Source organism: Bactrocera tryoni, chromosome 5, assembly GCF_016617805.1.
Source record: "Bactrocera tryoni isolate S06 chromosome 5, CSIRO_BtryS06_freeze2, whole genome shotgun sequence".
NCBI lineage: Eukaryota > Metazoa > Arthropoda > Insecta > Diptera > Tephritidae > Bactrocera > Bactrocera tryoni.
In genome coordinates this window covers 1,326,163-1,347,904 of record NC_052503.1, presented here as the reverse complement: position 1 = coordinate 1,347,904, position 21,742 = coordinate 1,326,163, and the positions used below count along the sequence as shown (strand labels likewise).

At 38.5% G+C, this 21,742-nt stretch overlaps 3 protein-coding genes and 1 non-coding gene across 4 annotated transcripts; 3 read left to right on the top strand and 1 right to left on the bottom strand.

The window, feature by feature from the left end:
• Positions 1–9,817: 9,817 nt before the first annotated feature.
• On the top strand, positions 9,818–14,707 carry LOC120777993. The gene is made up of 4 exons (XM_040109643.1): positions 9,818–9,937; positions 12,356–12,737; positions 12,810–12,946; positions 13,644–14,707. Exons 1-4 carry the CDS (start codon positions 9,818–9,820, stop codon positions 13,731–13,733), a joined length of 729 nt encoding a protein of 242 aa, XP_039965577.1. The 3' UTR covers positions 13,734–14,707.
• A 1,212-nt stretch (positions 14,708–15,919) lies between these two features.
• Trnaq-cug lies at positions 15,920–15,991 on the top strand. The gene has a single exon. It is a non-coding gene; the product is annotated as a tRNA-Gln (tRNA).
• An 81-nt stretch (positions 15,992–16,072) lies between these two features.
• LOC120777317 (gustatory and odorant receptor 63a) lies at positions 16,073–18,693 on the bottom strand. Its single transcript, XM_040108554.1, has 7 exons — positions 18,487–18,693; positions 18,185–18,334; positions 17,939–18,121; positions 17,719–17,862; positions 17,004–17,117; positions 16,481–16,921; positions 16,073–16,421 (listed from the first exon to the last, which is right to left on the bottom strand). Exons 1-7 carry the CDS (start codon positions 18,691–18,693, stop codon positions 16,203–16,205), a joined length of 1,458 nt encoding a protein of 485 aa, XP_039964488.1. The 3' UTR covers positions 16,073–16,202.
• A 1,031-nt stretch (positions 18,694–19,724) lies between these two features.
• On the top strand, positions 19,725–21,386 carry LOC120778860 (hsp90 co-chaperone Cdc37). The gene is made up of 4 exons (XM_040110893.1): positions 19,725–19,863; positions 19,939–20,142; positions 20,208–20,867; positions 20,927–21,386. Exons 1-4 carry the CDS (start codon positions 19,831–19,833, stop codon positions 21,212–21,214), a joined length of 1,185 nt encoding a protein of 394 aa, XP_039966827.1. The 5' UTR covers positions 19,725–19,830; the 3' UTR covers positions 21,215–21,386.
• Positions 21,387–21,742: the final 356 nt, after the last annotated feature.

Sequence of the window (21,742 nt, the reverse complement as noted above, 5' to 3'; positions counted from 1 at the left end):
GACAAAACGTGATAATGTGAAAAATCCAAATTTTATGGGACAAAATTTTTAAAACTGACCTTCTATAATCTGGTAAATAATTGATCGTAGGTCTGTGTTTGGATTTTTTTATTGTTTATTTATATATATTTAAGAGGTTATATTCATTTATGCTTTTCAAAAAATCGATCTGTGTATTTATTTGAGAATATTGTCTGAACATTTTAAGCTTACCCGGGAAATAGTTTCGGAGATATGAGTGTATTTGTAAAAAACTGTTTAACTTTGGAGCCTATAATCGGCTCAAAACTCTGTTTTCACAATCGGTGAGGATATTTCATTGTTCAGAAAATGTTTAATTTTCCATTACTCTACCAACCGGATAATCTTACTAAGACCCTCAAGCGTACATTACGAATTAAAGCAATCGAATGATTTATACCTCAAGCGCCCTAATAAAGTATAGTCAGAATTATTTGAATTGCATTGTAAGTACATTGAATTAATTTCTATAACACTCGACCAAAGCGAGGTGACAAGTGCTCTAAGGCGGCTTAAGAACACGAGAGCCCCAGGGGCCGATGGATTACCGGCAGATCTGATTAAAGTCGGTAGCGAGAAGCTGAAAATGCCACATCGACAGATCCCGCGCATCTTAGGAACTCATCCCTGTTGGCAGTATAAATTTTAAAAAGTTAAGCTAATCTCGGAAGCAGGATAGATTTCACCAATATTCTAAGCCTGGAGATCAAGAGCAAAATAACTCTTGCCAACAGGTGTATGGTGTGACTTCTTCAACCTGCTGCTGGAGAAAATAATTCGAGCTGCAAAACTTAATCGAGCAGGTACAATCTTTTATAAGAGTGTACAGCTGCTGGCGTATGCCGATGATATTGATATCATCGGCCTCAACACCCGCACCGTTAGTTCTGCTTTCTCCAGACTGGACAAGGAAGCAAAGCAAATGGGTCTGGCAGTGAACGAGGGCAAGACGAAATATCTCCTCTCATCAAACAAACAGTCGTCGCACTCGCGACTTGGCACTCCCGTCACTGTTGACAGTCATAACTTTAAAGTTGTAGATAGTTTCGATTATTTGGGAACCAGTGTAAACACCACCAACAATGTCAGCCTGGAAATCCAACGCAGAATAACTCTTGCCAACAGGTGCTACTTCGGACTGAGTAGGCGATTGAGAAGCAAAGTCCTCTCTCGACAAACAAAAACCAAACTCTATAAATCACTCATAATTCCCGTCCTGCTATATGGTGCAGAGGCTTGAACGATGACAACATCTGATGAGTCGAGGCTACGAGTTTTCGAGAGAAAAGTTCTGTGAAAGATTTATGGTGCTTTGCGCGTTGGTCACGGCGAATATCGCATTCGATGGAACGATGAGCTGTATGAGATATATTACGACAGTGACATAGTTCAGCGAATTAAAAGACAGCGGCTACACTGGCTAGGTCATGTTGTCCGAATGGACGAAAACACTCCAGCTCTGAAAGTATTCGACGCAGTACCCGCCGGGGGAAACAGAGGAAGAGTTAGACCTCCACTCCGTTGGAAGGACCAAGTGGAGAAGGACCTGGCTACACTTGGAATATCCAATTGGCGCCACGAAGCGAAAAGAAGAATGACTGGCGCACTGTTGTTAACCCGGCTATAATCGCTTAAGCGGTCTCTACGCCAATTAAGAAGAAGAAGAACAGGTGTTATTTTGAGATCGATAGCCAATTGTGAAACAGATTCCTCACTCGACGCGCAAAATCATTATCCCCATCTTTTTATACGGCGCAGGAACATGGATGATGACGATCCGAGATGAGAGGAAAAAGAAACAACTTGAAGCATTCAAGAGAAATGTGTTTCGCAAGATCTTTGGAGCCGTACACGTGAGTGAAGAAACAAAGATACTGGAACCGCAAACTGTAAGAGCTATGCGGTAAGGCCATGTCGTTAGTATGAAAGATACTCCAGCAAAGAAATCCAATGACTCAAGACTCATGGATATACACCGGAAGCAAAGGCGCCCACGCATACAATATTAAGACCAAGTACATGGCTGCTTGCCTGCCTTGCCTTTAGTGTTCTCGGCTCAGACCAACCCACGTTTGTCCCTACTTTTTTAAATCTACTTGATCCCTTAATTCAAATATTTAAATGCACTCTTTTCCGCTTTTAACCCAGCATGTTCAGTACATCCTTCAAATTACTACAAGTCCTTCGCTAAAGCACCCACTGTGTGCCATTTGCTCCCGACCAATTGATTTGCACCCATAACTAGAACGATATTACAGCTGCCGCAGTTGCCACTACATTTGCTGCCGTTTGAGGGCGTTTCTTGGCTCTGCACATGCTGCAACAAAAAAATTCAACTGCAATTACAACAACATAAACTGCACTTGCATTGCGATAATTTATTGCCGATCAATGTTGCAGTTTTTGCAACACATAAAATACTCGCACAAACGAAATGTCTTCATGCGAAAGCATTCATGTTGCAAGCACATATCGAAGTGTTTGTTAGTTTGTGCCCGTAAGTAGTACCACTTGGCTTCTTGGCCTCCACCTCCAATTGGAATTTAATGGAAAAAGTTTTTTGTTTATTTTTTTCCTCCACTCAATCAGCCACAAAGCAACTTCATTTCATCGCTTGCTACATGCAACATGCAACATTGGATCAATTTTTATTGAAGAACAGTATTGCCGAAAGTGTTCTGCTGTGGCGGTTGGGGGAGGGAGTTGTTAGGTTGCAGCAGCATGGCTTTGAGGGTATTAAACGTTTACAAATTGATTGCCTTTAAGTAGCTTGTGGAAAGGCGAGGCAGTTGGGAGAGGCATATTTGCGCTCAAGCACTCTACTCTTCTCCTTTTCCTTCACAACGTACATTTGTAAAAGACAATTGCAATATGAACCGCTGAAACAGAAGCAATGCTATAAATATATGACGTTATTGCTGTAGGTGTTGCTTCCTTTTGATTAAAATGCGCTAGTGATCTTATAATAATCCCAAACGTAGAGTAATCGGTTCGAAATGAAACCAATTTCGTCTGTTATAGAAAATGGAATACTTAGGTTTATGTAATAGAAATAGTGTAATGGTTGAAATTATATATCGCCTAGTCAAATCAGGTTCGGATTTTGCCATTTAAATGATCATGGAGTGAGGATCGTTTTCAGACTCGTACTTATGAAACCCTAAAAATAATATAATTTCAGGCATATTTTTACAAAAGAAGCGGTCCCGACTAAGTTTATTAGTTATCTTGGCATTTCGAACCTTCAAAAAGGCTCCTTCGTTTATAATATCTCGGCGATCCTATTTGGACTGTTAAAACACCGATATTCTGTGATGTCCTTCTTGGTATAAGTCCAAGGTTTTTTTCTTTGACTGATGAAAGCTGGAAAATGGAGAAGAAAGTGTCGAAATGTCAAATGTTTCTTCCAGACATTTTTTTCACTTGATGTACTATATATGCCTCTTGGGCAGCATCCGGTTAGAACCCCTACAACTACGGTAGGAAAAACCCTGCTTTGAGCAAGTAGTTTAATGGACCTCTATCGTTCAATTCTAGGTGATTTCCAGCCAAGCCAGTGATTGTTGTGGACCAGTGCTCAATAAACTCACCCGAATACCAGTCCCATGTACGAGATCGAAAAGGAAATCGAAGGCTAAAGCATTGGCTAAAGATATTGGACAAATGTCCATAAAATGGTACTATCGAAAAAATTTGATGTCGAAGAGAAAACCCGTTTCTAAGGGATATCTTTATAATACTGATAGCTATAGCCCGTTCTAAATCCGTAAAGTAGTAATTTATATGACTTCACAGCATTGTGTTAAAGAAAAGAAAAGAAAAGAGCTTCACTTAAGCAAAAATATGTATAACTAACTTTGAAAAGCAATATTTATAATAAATTTCAACAGTAATACTTTAGCAAAATATCCATCCCATCCCATAATCGCTGCACCGATTACTTCTTAAACTTCCTGAAAGCATCATTGCATAAGTATATTTCCACACAAACACAGATGTAAAACGGACAAACAAGCATCGTTTTACCAAAATGACATATCAATGCACACCTCCGAGGCATCAATACACGCTGACAGTATTCAACCGGAATGCGGTTGCAAATCGGGCCTCGCCTCTACTTTTGTAACATGAAACGTTGCGTATAAAAATTTTTCATTTCGAATTTTACATGTTATTACAAAATTGTTGCACTTGCGGATAACAAGAAGATGCAGCTAAATTGCTTAAAGAGAGGACTAAAAGTCATCTGGTTGTATAACCCGATTTCCATGTTGCTCGCGATAATCGATGCCGCGAGTAAACGATTTGTTTATACCTTGGCGATGTTTGCTCAATTTGTTTGGTTTCCTTTTTAATTTAAAAGGAATTATCTACGTATGTCAATCGATTCCATTTAGTTTTGGTGTTGTTATTCTTCATACATTCCTTTTTAATTACTTACTGCTCGAAATCATCTTGTTACTGCGAATTTATTGGATTACTTAATCAAGAGTTTAATTTACACGTTTAAAGACTGGAAGTAACTGCAATGCTGAGCCTGAATTGGAATGCGATTGTGAATATTTAGTGAAGTTGCTTGGTATATAGTAGCGCGTTCCGATAATGGTGTCTTATCTAGAATAGCTTTGCATTTGGAAGCTCATCTTAAAACCTCTACAGAAACGTAGTTGGACTTGATACTCTGAAACCAAAAAGAAGGTAGAAATGGTTCGAAATATGTCAAAAGTAAAGAATAAGTCGGAGACCCTATAAGGTATATATAAATGATCAACGTAAAGCCATATGCATGTGTCAGAATATACGTGAACTAATCCCTCAGTTTTTTAGGTTTCGAACTGAAATTTTTCACACGTCTTTTTCTCTGCAGGCTGAAAGAAAAAAAAGAAAAGGCTGAAAAAATAAAAGATCTTCATATAATCTTTTTTTCTTATTAAGTAATCTTAATTCTTGACAGTTCATCAAGTCAATCAATGTGGCTAGAAATAACAAAACATTTCATTACAAGGCCAATGAACTGTTTATGAATATAGGGCACACTCTATTTCTTAACTTTGGGACAGCGGATTCGTTATTGATACTTGTCTCTTAGAACTTCTTCAGCCATACAATTGAAATTCTTCTTCTTCTTCGTCTTTATTGACTTAGACACCGCTTACGCGATTATAGCCGAGTTAACAACAACGCGCCAGTCGTTTCTTCTTTTCGATACGTGGCGCCAATTGGATATTCCAAGCGAAGCCAGGTCCTTCTCCACTTGGTCCTTCCAACGGAGTGGAGTTCTTCCTCTTCCTCTGTTTCCCCCGGCGGGTACTGCGTCGAATACTTTCAGAGCTGGAGTGTTTTCGTCCATTCGGACAAAATGACCTAGCCAGTGTAGCCACTGTCTTTTATCTCGCTGAACTATGTCAATGTCGTCATATATCTCATACAGCACATAGTTCCATCGAATGTGATATTCGCCGTGGCCAACTCGCAAAGCACCATAAATCTTTCGCAGAACTTTTCTCTCGAAAACTCGCAACGTCGACTCATCAGTTGTTATCATCGTCCAAGCCTCTGCACCATATAGCAGGACGGGAATTATGAGTGACTTATAGAGCTTGGTTTATGTTTGTCGAGAGAGGACTTTACATCTCAATGGCCTACTCAGTCCGAAGTAGCAACTGTTGGCAAGAGTTATCCGTTGGATTCCAGGCTGACATTGTTGGTGGTGTTTACACTGGTTCCCAAATAATCGAAACTATCTACAACTTTAAAGTTATGACTGTCAACAGTGACGTGAAAGCCAAGTCGCGTGTGCGACGACTGTTTGTTTGATGAGAGGAGATATTTCGTCCTGCCCTCGTTCACTGCCTGACCCATTTGCTTTGCTTCCTTGTCCAGTCTGGAGAAAGCAGAACTAACGGCGCGGGTGTTGATGCCGATGATATCAATATCATCGGCATACGCCAACAGCTGTACACTCTTATAGAAGATGGTACCTTCTCTATTTAGTTCTGCAGCTCGAACTATTTTCTCCAGAAGCAGGTTGAAGAAGTCGCACGATAGGGAGTCGCCTTGTCGGAAACCTCGTTTGGTATCGAACAGCTCGAAGAGGTCTTTCTCAATCCTGACGGATCTTTTGGTGTTACTCAATGTCAGTTTACAGCCGTATTAGTTTTGCGGGGATACCAAATTCAGACATCGCGGCATAAAGGCAGTTCCTTTTCGTGCTGTCCAAAGCAGCTTTGAAATCGACGAAGAGGTGGTGTGTGTCGATTCTCCTTTCACGGGTCTTTTCCAAGATTTGGCGCATGGTGAATATCTGGTCGATTGTTGATTTTCCAGGTCTAAAGCCACACTGATAAGGTCCAATCAGTTTGTTGACGGTGGGCTTTAATCTTTCACACAATACGCTCGATAGAACCTTATATGCGATGTTGAGGAGGCTAATCCCACGGTAGTTGGCGCAGATTGTGGGGTCTCCTTTTTTATGGATTGGGCATAGCACATTTAAATTCCAATCGTTGGGCATGCTTTCGTCCGACCATATTTTACAAAGAAGCTGATGCATGCTTCATATCAGTTCTTCGCCGCCGTGTTTGAATAGCTCGGCCGGCAATCCATCGGCCCCGCCGCTTTGTTGTTCTTCAGGCGGGTAATTGCTATTCGAACTTCTTCATGGTCGGGCAATGGGACTTCTGCTCCATCGTCATCGATTGGGGAATCGGGTTCGCCTTCTCCTGGCGTTGTGCATTCTCTGCCATTCAGCAGGCTGGAGAAGTGTTCCCTCCATAATTTAAGTATGCTCTGGGCATCGTTCACTAGATCACCTTTGGGGGTTCTACAAGAGTACGCTCCGGTCTTGAAACCTTCTGTAAGCCGCCGCATTTTTTCGTAGAATTTTCGAGCATTACCCCTGTCGGCCAGCTTATCAAGCTCTTCATACTCACGCATTTCGGCCTCTTTCTTTTTCTGTCTGCATATGCGTCTCGCTTCCCTCTTCAATTCTCGGTATCTATCCCATCACGCACGTGTTGTGGTCGATCGTAACATTGCGAGGTAGGCAGCCTGTTTTCTCTCCGCTGCGGCGCGGCACTCCTCGTCGTACCAGTTGTTCTTTTGCACTTTCCGAAAACCAAGGGTTTCGGATGCAGCTGTACGTAAGGAGTTTGAAATGCCGTCCCACAGTTCCCTTATACCGAGTTGTTGACGAGTGCTCTCAGAGAGCAGGAGTGCAAGCCGAGCAGAAAATCGTTCGGCTGTCTGTTGTGATTGCAGCTTCTCGAAGTCGAACCTTCCTTGTATTTCTTAGCGTGCGTTTTTTGCTGCACAAAGGCGGGTGCGAATCTTGGCTGCAACAAGATAGTGGTCTGAGTCGATGTTAGGACCTCGGAGCGCACGCACATCTAAAACACTGGAACGTGTCTTCCGTCCATCACAACATGATCGATCTGGTTGGTAGTTTTTCGATCCGGAGACAGCCAGGTAGCTTGATGTATTTTCTTGTGCTGGAATCTAGTACTACAGATAACCATATTTCGGGCCTCGGCGAAGTCGATCAGCCTCAACCCATTTGGGGATGTCTCGTCGTGGAGGCTGAATTTACCGACCGTCGTGCCGAAGATACCTTCTTTGCCCACCCTGGCGTTAAAGTCGCCAAGCACGATTTTGACATCGTGGAGGGGGCAGCTCTCATAAGTGCGCTCCAAGCGCTCATAGAAGGCATCTTTGGTCACATCATCTTTCTCTTCCGTCGGGGCGTGGGCGCAAATCAGCGATATGTTGAAGAACATCTCTTTGATGCGGATTGTGGCTAGACGTTCATTCACCGGAGTTAATTATAGTACTCGGTGACGGAGTCTCTCTCCCACCACGAATCCCACACCAAACTTGCGCGTCTTTATATGGCCACTTTAGTAAATGCCACAAGGATCTACTCGTCTCTGTCCTTGTCCCGTCCATCGCATTTCTTGGACGGCCGTGATGTCAGCCTTTATTTTTACAAGAACATCAACCAGCTGGGCAGCGGCACCTTCCCAATTAGGGGACCGGACATTCCAGGTGCATGCCCTCAATTCATAGTCCTTATTTCGTTTGCCATGGCCGTCATCAAAAGGAGGGTCTCTCATCCGAGGCTGATTGTTAATTTTTATTGGTAAGATTTTTTACGTGGCGGGTCCCAAACCCAACGCACAACCCTGCGGAGGGGATGTTTCGCCTTCTCACTTTAACTCGCCTTCAAACGGATGTTCTTAGGCTACCCAGAGGATACTTGGTCAAAGACCGGAAGTCGTGAGCTGCTTGTAAAAGAATCGTTTCTGGCCACTCCCAAGTGAATGGCGATCAGAGAACTTTCCTCACTTGCGTGAACTTCTACACATGACTTCGATTGAAATTACACGAATAATATTAGAATGGGCTACACCATCCGATAGAAATAGCTTCCATTTCAAAAGAAAATAGACTTTCGGGTCACCCTATGCCTGAAAGCGTTATTAGAAAATCGTGATTTTTGTACCCATTAGTAAATATGTTACAAGGTGTCGGCTCTCCCACTTCCGATACAATATTTTTAGAAACCATCAGTTGTAAAATTTAGAAAATTTAGTTTCCATTTATTGAAATCTTCTAATATAATATATCCTTAAGGTTAAGAGTAAATTTACAAAGAGCTACCTGTACTTAACTTCTCTATATTTCCTCTAATTTTTATTATTAAGTCGTCGCATGACGTAATATTCGCAAGAGCTTTCCAGCCCTTCGTGTCATTCTCAAAGGAAAGCTTCAAAGCGAATATTTACACAAAATATAAGTGATGAAGAATGCGATAAACAAAGATAGAAATCACAACAACGAAAACAAACATAAACAAACACGCGACAGAGTACAAACATAAGTGAAAGCACAGAGAAAGCTTTACTGAGATAACCAAAAAGTGTAACGCGCATGTCCTCAACCACAATGAAAAACACAACAACAAACCAATCTAGCGAACGTCAGATAATACAAAAACTGTCAAGTGGTGGAATTTAGCAAAATAATATTACGCATACGACACGTTGATTCAGACTTCGTGCCACGTACACGACGGCAGCGCGGGGTTAGACGGCCACAGTGGATTCATTCAGAAAAGCTACAGTCGTGCAATGAAAGCAAAAGTTTTTTATAACACTGAAAATTCTAATGGCAGTGAATATGTTGTAACTGTAAAGTGCTCGTACACTCATCGTTAGTATCCGACAAACATTCACGTTGAAGCAAACGCCAGTGAAAACAGAGCTCGACGCATTAACGGTTTCTGAACGTGGGCGGCCTTAAATGAACGCACACATTGAGCCTTAAGACGTTGAACAAAAGAAACCAACTTAAAGAGTAAAGTGTCACGTCGTCGTCGCAGCCTTGCAGCAACAGCAATTAATTAAGTGCATCACCGCCACAAAGGCAGCCGTCTTCGGTCTTCGGACATCGGTCAAAGCGGCTGGCAGCAACCTGGCAGGGGCGGGCTGAATGGTCAACAGTCACTCTACCACGTAGAGCCGTTATATCGATTTAATACGAGCTGTGCGGCGCGGGCTGTGCGGAAGTTGTGCGGGGCATAATTAAGGCAGCGCAACATCACACAAGACTGCAATGTACGCCGCGACAACGGTAGTCGACAACAATACAGCAGCGACCACTAGCAATCGTGCAAAAATCAATTATAATTGAGTAATCCAATTTGGAGGTTTTGCAAAAATACGCCGGAAAGTAATTATATTCATCTAGTTTATTCGCTTGGTGTGGACTTTAAAGAACTCTCGCAGAAGCAATTAAAATGTTGCTGCCCCAGAAGTCGCCCGCTGCCCATTGGCGCTCCTTTGTGGACCTAATGATGGCACCAGTGTCGCCGAAAAATCTTCGTCTGTCGGCCATACTGATTGGCATTTACCAACTGGTGAGTGTTCCTTCCAAAAACAAACTCAATGAAAGTTACATAGACATATGATCCTTTAGCTAAAATATTTAGTAGTTGTTAAAGTTCTAAAAATATGCAGACTAGCATATACCAAAGCTAGTTAGTAGTTATGAGTGTGTATGTGTATGTGCGGTGCAACACAGTGGCACTCCCATGTAATTTGATAGCGAGTTTGTCACTGCAATTGCCACCAAGAAACTTTGACTCAAGTTGACTCAGTCAAATGGGACTAATTGCAGGTGAAATTAATGGACAAGCACTACGAACAAATATTGTAACTTAGTTCTATGCTTTTGTGTAAGATAGTACGCACTTAACTGTTTAGCTTGAAAATCGATTATTATATTAATGACAATGAAATGTAACCATTATTTGTTAATGATATAAATAATTTCATAACTAGCCAAAACTATAACTGCCATCACTAAAACGGTATCTAATTCCCGAGCGCACTTGAGCAAAGAATATACAAATAATTTTCAAAAAGTTATTGATATTAATGATGCTCTCTTCGACGTAATCTTCCGTAAATTTGTATGTAGGTTAGGTTAGTTGGCTGATCCCTCAGAATGCACGGTCCTTTGTGAAGCCCCACGAAAAACCCCTGCATTTAGATATCAGCTAGCGGCAAAAAGCCCTGAATCACAAATCTACTTAGGGTTTTTATACCCTGAACAGGGTATATTAAGTTTGTCACGAAGTTTGTAACACCCAGAAGGAAGCGTCGGAGACCCTATAAAGTATATATATAAATGATCAGTATGTTGAGCTGAGTCGATTTAGCCATGTCCGTCTGTCTGTCTGTCCGTCCGTCCGTCCGTCCGTCCATCCGTATGTCTGTATATATACGAACTAGTCCCTCAGTTTTTAAGATATTGTTTTGCAATTTTGTAAACGTCATTTTCTCTTCAAGAAGCTGCTCATTTGTCGGAACGGCCGATATCGGACAACTATAACATATAGCTGCCATACAAACTGAACGATCGGAATCAAGTTCTTGTATGGAAAACTTTCACATTTAAAAATGTATCTTCACAAAAGTTGGCACAAGTTATTTTCTAAGATAATTATGTAATATACGAAGAAATTGTTTAGTTCCGCTTACTATAGCATATAGCTGCCATACAAACCGAACGATCGGAATCAAGTTCTTATATGGAAAACTTTTGCATTTGACAATATCTATTCACGAAATTTGGTATGCATTATTTTCTAAAGCAACAATGTAATCTCCGAAAATAGTGTTCAGATCGGCTAACTATAGCATATAGCTGCCATATAAACTGAATGATCGGAATCAAATGCTTGCATGGGAAACTTTCGCATTTGACGTGGTATCTTCACGAAATTTGGCATGGATTACTGCTTAAGGTAACAATATAATCCTATTAGCTTCGGTGCAGCCGAAGTCAACGTTTTTTCTTGCTTTTTTTTTCTAGTTCACCTAAATATCTATAAGTATGAGATCCGAGGTGTTTTTGCCTTGATCTGGCAAAGCCATGATTCTATCTCATCTTTTTCTAGACAGCTTATGCAAATGGCATCCGGTAAGATGTTCATCTTTCCGCGTAAATCCCGATCAGACAGTCTCCAGTTGTCCACCTACCCGTTCCCATTCTACAGTTATTGAAACTGAAGTACCTTTCATAGCAAGCTCGTCAGCCTTACAGTTTCTTGCAATACCACTGCGGCCTGACACCCATACCAGTATAATCGTAAAATAACTCGATGCTAGAGATAAGGGGTCTAAACATCCCTTCACTAGTCTTCACAATCATCCAAATCAAGGCTAGTATCGCTGCCCTATCGGAGTGGATGGTCATCACTCTGAAGGGATGGCAGTGTACACCTCCACCAACAGCCATAGAGCTTTTTGTTACAGTCTTGATAACTTCGAACAATGCTTCTGCTTTGTGGCAGAAAACATCCATCTTTTCAAATTAAAAGGGACCGGGTAAGATGACTCAGACATCATTATGTTGTTATTTTTCATCCATTTGACAAAGCAAAGGTTATGTGGACAGAAAAAAGAGTGAAGAATCACAATGCATCAGCCTTGAATTATTTTCAACAACTCAAGCACTTCACAAAAAAGAATAAATTGAGATAATGCTCTTTAGTGCCCGGATGACCTTGTAACCCTAAATCAATCTCACCATAAAATATCATTGAGTCGACTCTTCTCCAGGACTAATTTCTTTCCCTCTACAACATTCTTACTGTTAAATATACCATATTTTGACTAAGAGTAAAGGCATTGTAAACTAATGTTTCAAGCTTCTGAGTCACCAAAATACATCTTGCTATAATACTTATTTCATTCTTAACAAATACAAAATACTTATATAAGTTACTTGTGTGTTATTTATAAAAAATGTTCTTTCATAAAATTTCCAGCTTGTCGCCCATTTGTTACTCTTCCTGGTGCTTTTGGGTCTGGCTCATGCCGAACAAATGAAAACTATGCTCGCAATGGATATTGAGGATCAAAAGGATAATGGCTTTTATGACATGTCACCGTTTCGCAATCAACTGCGTCTGCGCACCGCCTCCCAGCTCGTTTCCGTTACCGAAATGCTGCTCTACATACTGACGGCAGTGGCTTCGGTTTATCTGCTCAGCACGATTGCTCTTTTTGCAGGCATATTTAAGAATCGGTCGGAATTCGTACTTCCGTGGTTGGTGGTTGAGTTTATTTTCATTGTATCGGCTGCGGTGTTGGTATTTTGGTTACAGAATGAGAAGTTTGTCGATATCATTGGAGGCAAAATATATTACTGTGAGTAAGAAATTGTATTTTATTAAGAATAAATTAAATTGGATTAAATTTGTAATCACTAATACTTTGCAGTTATTATATGCTTCACGGTACTGTCTTTCGATTGTTTGATGTGGTATATCATACATTCTTTTTATCAAAGGCTACGGACCATGAACAAATTGCGTGAGATTGCCACTGTCGCAATACCCTGCCCGCCACCTGGATCGGTGAGTACATAAAAACCGTGTTACAAACATTTCAGTATGAAATAATTACTGGATCCCCAATCATTATGACAATGTCGAAATTGACCCACAATTTGTTTTCCGCTGCTGATCTCGTTACTATATCCATCACTATATATAATTGCAGTCCGTTCCAGAGAAGCGGATGGACGACTCGTATGAGGCAAGTTTTCGAGGACTTCCCGACCTTCACGAATCCTTTGTGCCGTTCAAATACGTGTGCCATAATTCAATAAACTCCCTGAAACATTTCTGTAACGTTTTCAACTATTCCGTAGCCTTGATCCCATTGAAAACACAAAAACACGTTGTTCAATTTTTTATTTTCATGGTAAAAATTGCGAACAATCTTTTTACGTCGTAAACACACACTATTGGTTTAACTAAACATATGGATTTAGGAAAAAAATGATCGATGATCGACAGGTCCGGGTCCGATTTGATCAGATGGTATTTTTCCAATAAAATCACTTTTTGATATCCGGATATCCATTGTTTGATTGTATTAGATGAAATATCATCTGCGGTTATCTGAATATTCGATCTATCATGTGCGGATAGCTGAAAAATTTTTGAGGAGACTACCTTAAAAATTACTTAAAATTCCAAACAATTTGCTTTTATATTTAAATATTATAACTAAAAATATTTATTATTCCAAATATTCCCCCTCTTTCAGATACCCTTCCACTTCCGGCGCGAGAACATGTATCTTGGCAGCAACGGCTATAAGCATATACTCTCTGAATCCCCCGATGGAAATTATTAAAATAAATGTTGAATAAAAAGCAATTGCAACTCAAAGAGATTTAAGAAAGTAAACACGAAATCTACAGCACCTGACACTCTATAAAATCCCGTGATTCCTTCGGCATGCGCGATTTCTTTACGACACGCTTCACAGCTTATTTGTACCAGCAACTCAGTGGAAAAAGAGAAATTTTAATAGAAAATAGAAAGTAAAAAATAATAAAACAAAAACTACATGCAATATACTCGGCCTTATTACGTATTACTATTATTATTGTTGTTGCTGTTATTGTGATATTTTGCTGGGAGCTAGGAGAAAGCTTTAATATACATACATACCATATGTACAATTACTTATATAAATTAACAGCTTTAATTGTATATTATTTATTTTTTGTTTTTTTTTTTTTTGAATTTTTTAAGAAATTTCTTAAAGCAAAATAGTAGAAGAATAGTGTCTTCAAGTTTTTTCTTCAAATGCTTGCTTTAATAAGGCTTTTTCAACTTCCATTTGTATTTTAAAAATTCTCACCTAGTAATCATGTTAGATAAGCTATTTTATAAGCAACTACAATCTATGTACACACATACATATATATTCTTATATGTACATGGAGTGAGTAGTACATGCTATTACATGCATAAATACATACCAAAGTATATGAAACCAATATTTTTAATCTCAGTGCAAAATTTGTACGGAATGATACACGTAACTGTAATTAAATACGATTAAATACGAATGTTTTTGCAAATACATACATATGTATGTATGTGCATATGTACATGTGGTAAGAGGAGTGATATGTATTGTGGCATGTGTATTCATTTGGTGAATGAAAAATTATGCTAAAATAAAGGAGCAGCAAACATATGTACACATAATAATTGTAATAATAATGTTATTAAGTCAAACGCATGTAAATGCTTGGTTAACGCTATTTTATTCAATTAAACCCAATAAAGTCATGGAGACGAAATTATGTCGGTTTATGTGTGTTATTTGAATTATTTAAATGAATAATGAAAGAGCGGAAGAAAGTGTGGAAATGGAAGTATAATAGGCTACAGTAGTCCGATCTGAACAATTTCTCCATCCATGACTAAATTCCTGAAGATACTTTGTCAAACAAAGCAATTTTTCATACAAGGACTTGATTTTTATCGATAAGGGCGCTATACTCTATAATGGTCCTATATTGGCGACTCCGACAAATGCGTAACTTCTTGGGGCAGAAAAATGCAAAATTGATATCTGGAAAAGTGGGGCGGTGGCTGCCTTTTAAAGGGTATGTGTTAATTCGTTAGCCTATTTGAGTTTCAGCCTGGCTTATAAGGCTCTAAGTGGCGTTGTAGTGAAGCGTTTTTTTTGAAATCAGTAAAAATAATGCCTGGGATATTCTTTACATCATCATTCCTACTAAATTTATGTTTCTGTATCTTTTATGAATTTATATGTTAAGAAAAATAAAATTTAAATGAAAAATATTGTATTCCTCTCCATGCTGTCTAGGCGGTCTCCCCCTTAAAATATCATTCTAAAATTAATCACAAAGAGCACCTCTGTCAAAACCAACCAAAGTATAGGCTGGACATATAGTGGAGAAGACACAGAGTGAAGAACTAGAAATATTGTGTATTAAGATTTTCCAACGAATAATAAATTTTTAAAATAACTAAATAGACTTCTCTTCCAAAATTGTGTGAGAAGAAGAAAAAAATGTATTTCAAGCACTTGCACTCTGTGCAGTATTTTGCAAAATAACACAAATCAAATGTTAGTTCAAAAAACATTAAGCATTGCTTTTTGAGGGAATAAGGGAAAACACTTTTGGACCGTTTTTATACAATAAAGCCTTAAATTTACAAAAAAAACGGCGGAAGCAAAGTTGTAATACAATTGGAGAAATTCAAGCCGAGATTGGGAGCGTTTCAATTGTTCAGTCCAGCAATAATTTTGCTTTTATTAATTATTTACTTGATAATGAAACAACAACGTTTTAGAACCACCCTTTTCAGCAGAAGCACCTCAATATGCAGTGCAATGCCATAAGTTATAGCCTACTTTTAGGAGAGCGTTCTTGCTGCAATTGCAAAGTACTCACAACAGAGAACATGAAACAAACTCTGCTTCGCGTGCTCTCTAGCATGCGCATAGCTCAACTACTGAGCTCATATACGTACACTGTACATAAGATGATAAGCGGTTCCATGGTGTAATGGTTAGCACTCTGGACTCTGAATCCAGCGATCCGAGTTCAAATCTCGGTGGAACCTAAGATTGTATTTTTACATACATATGTATATTTTATTTTTCTTTCTTCTAAATTACCATATTGTCCAAAATTAAATTATTCATTGACCACTAAATATGTTGTTGCTTTATTTTCCAAATCCTACTTTATTCAATATTTCCCATAAAATGTATTCCTTATATCAAAATCTCTAATAATATTGTTAGAATATCAAAAATATCGTTTCAAATTCTTTATCCCTTCCTGCCACGTGCCGGCGGTGGCATCTTAGTCGTTGTGGTTGTTGTTGTCGATGTTGTACTGGTGGTAGTTAATTCGACCTCAGCACTTTCCAGCATCATGTCGGTGGCTAACTCGGCCACCGAAACGTTCATGTGCCGACCCGTGTCGGTGGGGATGCTGATTTGGAACTGCAGCAAGACAACTAGATAAGTGACCATGGTGGTGAGCAGCTGCAGGATAAATTCCATTAGTTCATATTATACCATTCTAAAGAAACGTTTCCACTCACGCCTTTGAAAAGATTTCTGTTCACATCGAAGAATCCACCACAATTGATATTCGACGGATTCATTTCCGTAGCGCGTATGAACATATTTATCTCCGTTTGCGCGTCCGAGTTCATCCAATTCAGTTCGACCATCAGCAGCTTTTTCTGGAAATTCGTGCGCACATTGAAGGAGGCGTAATGAGCTTTATCGCAAATGTAGAAAAGCAAAAAAACATTCCAAATAGCCGTTATAGCCAAACCGATATCCTTAATGCCAAAGCCTTCAGAGAGCTGTGACATGAGTCCGTAAACGGAGAGTGTGATGATGAAAAAGAGATACAAATTGATAAAAGTGAAAGTGTAGCAGGTCGCATTGCCGGTATCGCGTGTCAGTTTGCTCAAACGTAACCACAAGGCGCGATAATCGGCGACCATGGCGGCGGGACCTATGTGACGGAGTGCCTATATCACATAAAGGAGGCGGGTTTTCGGAAACTCAATTTATAAAAGCCGTCTTTTGCAAAACCTTTTTTTTCTGACTTACCCTTTGAAAGCGTTCGCCCAGTATATTGGCCGTCATGCTGAGACTTTCGCATATTATGAACCACCAAGCTCCTAGCATGGCAGACAAGTTGTCTAAGATGCAGTATGGAATTACCTATAATTATTGATGCAACAAAAATTTTTATTTTTATTTAGCTATTAAAATCAATTCTGTTGTTATTAGGGATAACCTTAAAAGTTGGGTGAGACTAATAATCAGAAAGCTACTTGACCAACATGGGTGATACGGAACTACTTATGTATTATGTATCTAGAACAGGAATAAATTTATCAAAATTAAGCAGAGATTAAGGTTATGTGAAAAAATTAACAGTCCCCGAGGAGAAACTGAGCTTTTTTCGGTGGGGTCAGAGAGTATGAAAACGATCACAACCTCATCAACGTATGAAACGTTCAAGATACATTAGTATTAGTATTATTTCTTCTCTCCCTTATGTTCAAGTACTGTCTTCTAAGACTCATTCGATGGTTTCTGAGGTAGAGATTCTTCAAAAAAATAAAAATCCTAATAATAAATGATGCGATTTCCACTCCCTTGACAAGTATCTGGTGCTAAACTAGGAAATATTATTCAGTTTTAGATTCTTCTGAGTATATAAAAGAATTCATAGGAAAATATATTTTCGAGGAAAAACATTTAATTATGATAATATAAGTTTTAACACTTCTTCGAAGTGTGAATGAATGAAACTTACTTGAATTATTTGAAAATCCGCCATCGTTATATGCGTTATGACGACCGATAAAATGGATAAAATCGGCAAAACCACCGCAATCATAGTTGTTTTGCGACGCAAATTCAAGGGCATGCTGTGACCTGATATTTGATAATACAAAATCTAAAAATTCAAACAAGAAGCAAACGAGTTTTTGGGGTTTTCTTTAAGCCTAAATTTATAGTTCAATCAAATTTACCTCAAAGTCGTCCCAATCATTCCACAACTTAGCGATTTTACGCGCCTCCCACCATAATATTGGAATCAATATTAGCGGTAAAATATTTACGAGAAATAAATAGGCAATTACGGCTTCCTCAAAAGGTCCACTCAGTGACGCCACAATACTTATACGATTTTTAGCAACATAAGTAACAAAAACCTGAGCAATTGAAAAAAATTGTGAATATCCAGATTTTTCTAAAATTTTATGATTAAAACTTACCGATAGAAGTATAAAGAAAGCAAACGAATAGCCGAATGCAATGGAATTTATGCGAAATTTGGCCTTACCAGGCTCCCGACGCGTTATGGGTAAAACTCCGAGCATATGCAAAAACCATTGAATTGGCGCAATATTATTGTAAAAAATATTCTAGATAAAATAAATTTGAAATTGAAGTTAGGCTATGTTGGGTTCGGTGATAGGTTATACCACTGTTTGAAAAATGGATAAGATATCTCAAGTATCTCAGGAAATTTTTTTAGCTTTATTTCCTATTCTTCAAATAATTTAGTTCCACTTACGGCCCGGAAATTTTCATTCAATGTGGTTATAGTTCCGACCGATGCTCGACTAGCACTGCTACTATTCACATCGTAAAACGGATTGTCCTCCTTATCCAGCAAACCAGTTGAGTACTTCCGTAGACCGTTACCCTGACTGTTAAAAGTGGGCTTGACATTTAAGAAGACGGTATCATGCTTTTTCCGACGATTATAACTGTTAAACATTATTTTGAAAAATAATTCCTAGTTTTTAACTTAAGTGCGACAGTAGTACTAAAAAACGTAAACCTTTCCGATTAATCACCAAAATCGTACTATGTCCTTGTTCATTGTTGTCTGACATTAGGAAAACTTGTTCCCTGAAAGAGGCGGTCAAGTGTGGACATAAAAAATGTATAACTTTTATTAGTGTTGGTATTTGTATTTTATACTTTTATTTACATTTGGCTCGTTAAACATCAACACAGTATAAATTTCATAGCCAGACACGAACGGTGACGCGAAGACGTTGCAGAAAGGACATTGAAAATTTCTTGGCGTGCAGCCGCTTGACCTTAACTCAGAATTGCATACAAACGCATATCCTAACGTTGAATAAAAATATAAGTATATGTATATTAAGGTTAGTGCATCTGAATGTAGGCACATACATATGTTAGTACCTACTAGCTTTCCTAAATGGTTTAATTAGGTAAATACTAAACAAAATTAGCCCATGTTATTTATTTATTTCACGTAGAATCAAAACTCATTCGGAAAGGCAACTTAAACCATTCGTGTCAGTTCATATACCGACTGGAGTCAAATCCGGAGTTGTAGAAGCTACATCGATATACCAAAGCTTTCAGTTCACTCCTCAGGAAAAAAACGTTTTTCATAAAATCTATTCGCTTGCTTAGCTATCTTTAAGTTTGTAGGACCCTCTATTTAATTTGCAAAATAACAACAATGATCTGCATTTTACTTCAATTATTTGGTAAATTACAAAAATCTTTCTTAAATGAGTTATTTGTCCTTTCAAAATACCAAAATAACATAAAGTAGATTATAATTGTTTATTAAAAAACATGTATCATTAATAATTTAGTGATATTTTTAACTTATACTTTTATCTCAATCTAAACATGTCCCACCCTGTGTTGGGATGTGCCATCAAAAATTCCTCTGGTCCCTCTTTAAAATACCCATATTACTATCTGTCATTCGTTATTTTCTTTTGACTTACATTCAAAATTTTAGCATAAATGTCAAAAGAAAATTCTAGTAAATTCAGCGGTAGAGGAAAAATTGAGAATTTCGTACAAAGTATTTGTTTGCGAATAATTTAGTTATAGAAGATAGAAAAATAACTCAAGTTCAACTATGGTAGACTACAGTAAATGGAAGAATATTGAAGTGAGTAGAGAGCACAAAAAATCATTACAAAAACTGGTTACTATTTCGTATGAATTTGTCAAATATTTCGAACAGATTTCCGATGATGAGGATGACACACATCCCAACATCGACACTCCTTCATTGTTTCGTTGGCGTCATCAGGCCCGTGTCGAACGCATGGCTGAAATGGAACGCGAAAAGGACGAGTTCAAAAAGAAGAAGCAGTCATATCAGGCTCGTTTGATGGATGTCAAAGAACGCATACAAAAGAAGGAAGGTGACGAAGCGGAACTTAAGGTAAAACATTTATTTTTTTAATTTTTGCCAAAAGCATGTCACTGATCTTGTCTGGCACCTTTTAGAAAGAGTTGGAAAAAATTGAAAAGGAGGGCAAAGAAATCGATCGGCAGGAGGATGAACTGATCAATAAAGAGAAGAAGGCGCCTTGGAATGTGGATACAATCAGCAAACCTGGGTTCGAAAAAACTGTTTTAAATAAACAGGCTCTAAGGAAACCTGATGAGAATCTCTCGGAAGAGGAGAAAGAGGCGAGAATGAAAAAATTTGTAAAGGAAAACGAAAAATTATGCAAGCAATATGGTATGCTACGGAAGTACGATGATTCCAAACGTTTCCTACAGCAACATCTCGACCTTGTTTGTGAGGAGACTGCAAATTACCTAGTCATTTGGTCCATAAATTTAGAAATGGAAGAAAAGCACGAACTTATGGCGCATGTGGCGCATCAGTGCATTTGTATGCAATACATATTAGAGCTTGCGAAGCAATTAGATATTGATCCACGTGCCTGTGTTAGTTCATTCTTCTCCAAAATTCAAAATTGTGTGCCAGAGTACAAGGAACAGTTCGAAAGTGAAATTAAAGGTTTCAAAGATCGCATAACAAAAAGAGCGCAAGAAAAAATCAAGGAAGCTTTAGCCGAAGCAGAGGAGGAGGAGAAAGCAGCGCGACTTGGACCTGGTGGACTGGATCCTGCAGAAGTATTTGAAACACTACCTGAAGTAAGTAAACAATCAAATTTTAAAAATGCAGAATTGTATTGAGATTTATTTTTGTTTAGAGCCTTCAAAAATGTTTTGAATCGCGTGATATTGAATTGCTACAAAAAACAATAACCGAAATGCCTGTTGAGGAAGCCAAATACCATATGAAACGTTGCGTGGATTCTGGCCTCTGGGTGCCAAATGCGGGAGATGCTGAAATTGGCGAAACTGAAGAGAAGGATTCCGATTCAGTAAACAAAGAAGCAGGGGATGTTAAAAGTAAAAGTGAATCCGGCGATGATAAGCTGGATAAAACGGAGGACGAGCCTATCTATACGGGCGTTAGTACCAATGATTTGGATTGATTGTTCGTTGAAGCCGTAAACTAACAATTTTTTTGAACAAATTGAAGCACTTTTGATTGGAAGTAGATGAGAGTTACATCATACAAAAATGTACAAGATAAATAAACAAAACAACAGATGTTAGAGAAAATGTTGGTCATGTCAAATATATGCATACATACACATTATTACATTTACAGCGGTTTTCCTAAATGTCTTGTGCTGTTCAAATTAACTTAAAAAGAAATTCGAAAAATCAAAATATTAAAGGCAAATATAGGTGTGTGTTATCAACTTAACCGCAATGATGCTGCTACATTGAACTCATTACAGAAACGTATAGCTTACCAAGAGCACGATTGATGGAATTTTTGTTCTCCAATCAAGACATTGTTTCAATTTTAGTATTGATACACAATAGATAACATTTAGTTATTATTTGTAAAAATTCATATAAAATGTTCAGAATGTGAGTAGACTTACATTATTTGTTTTTATTATTTTATATGTAAAAAAAACATTAACTACCATTCATTTCTTCATCTTTGT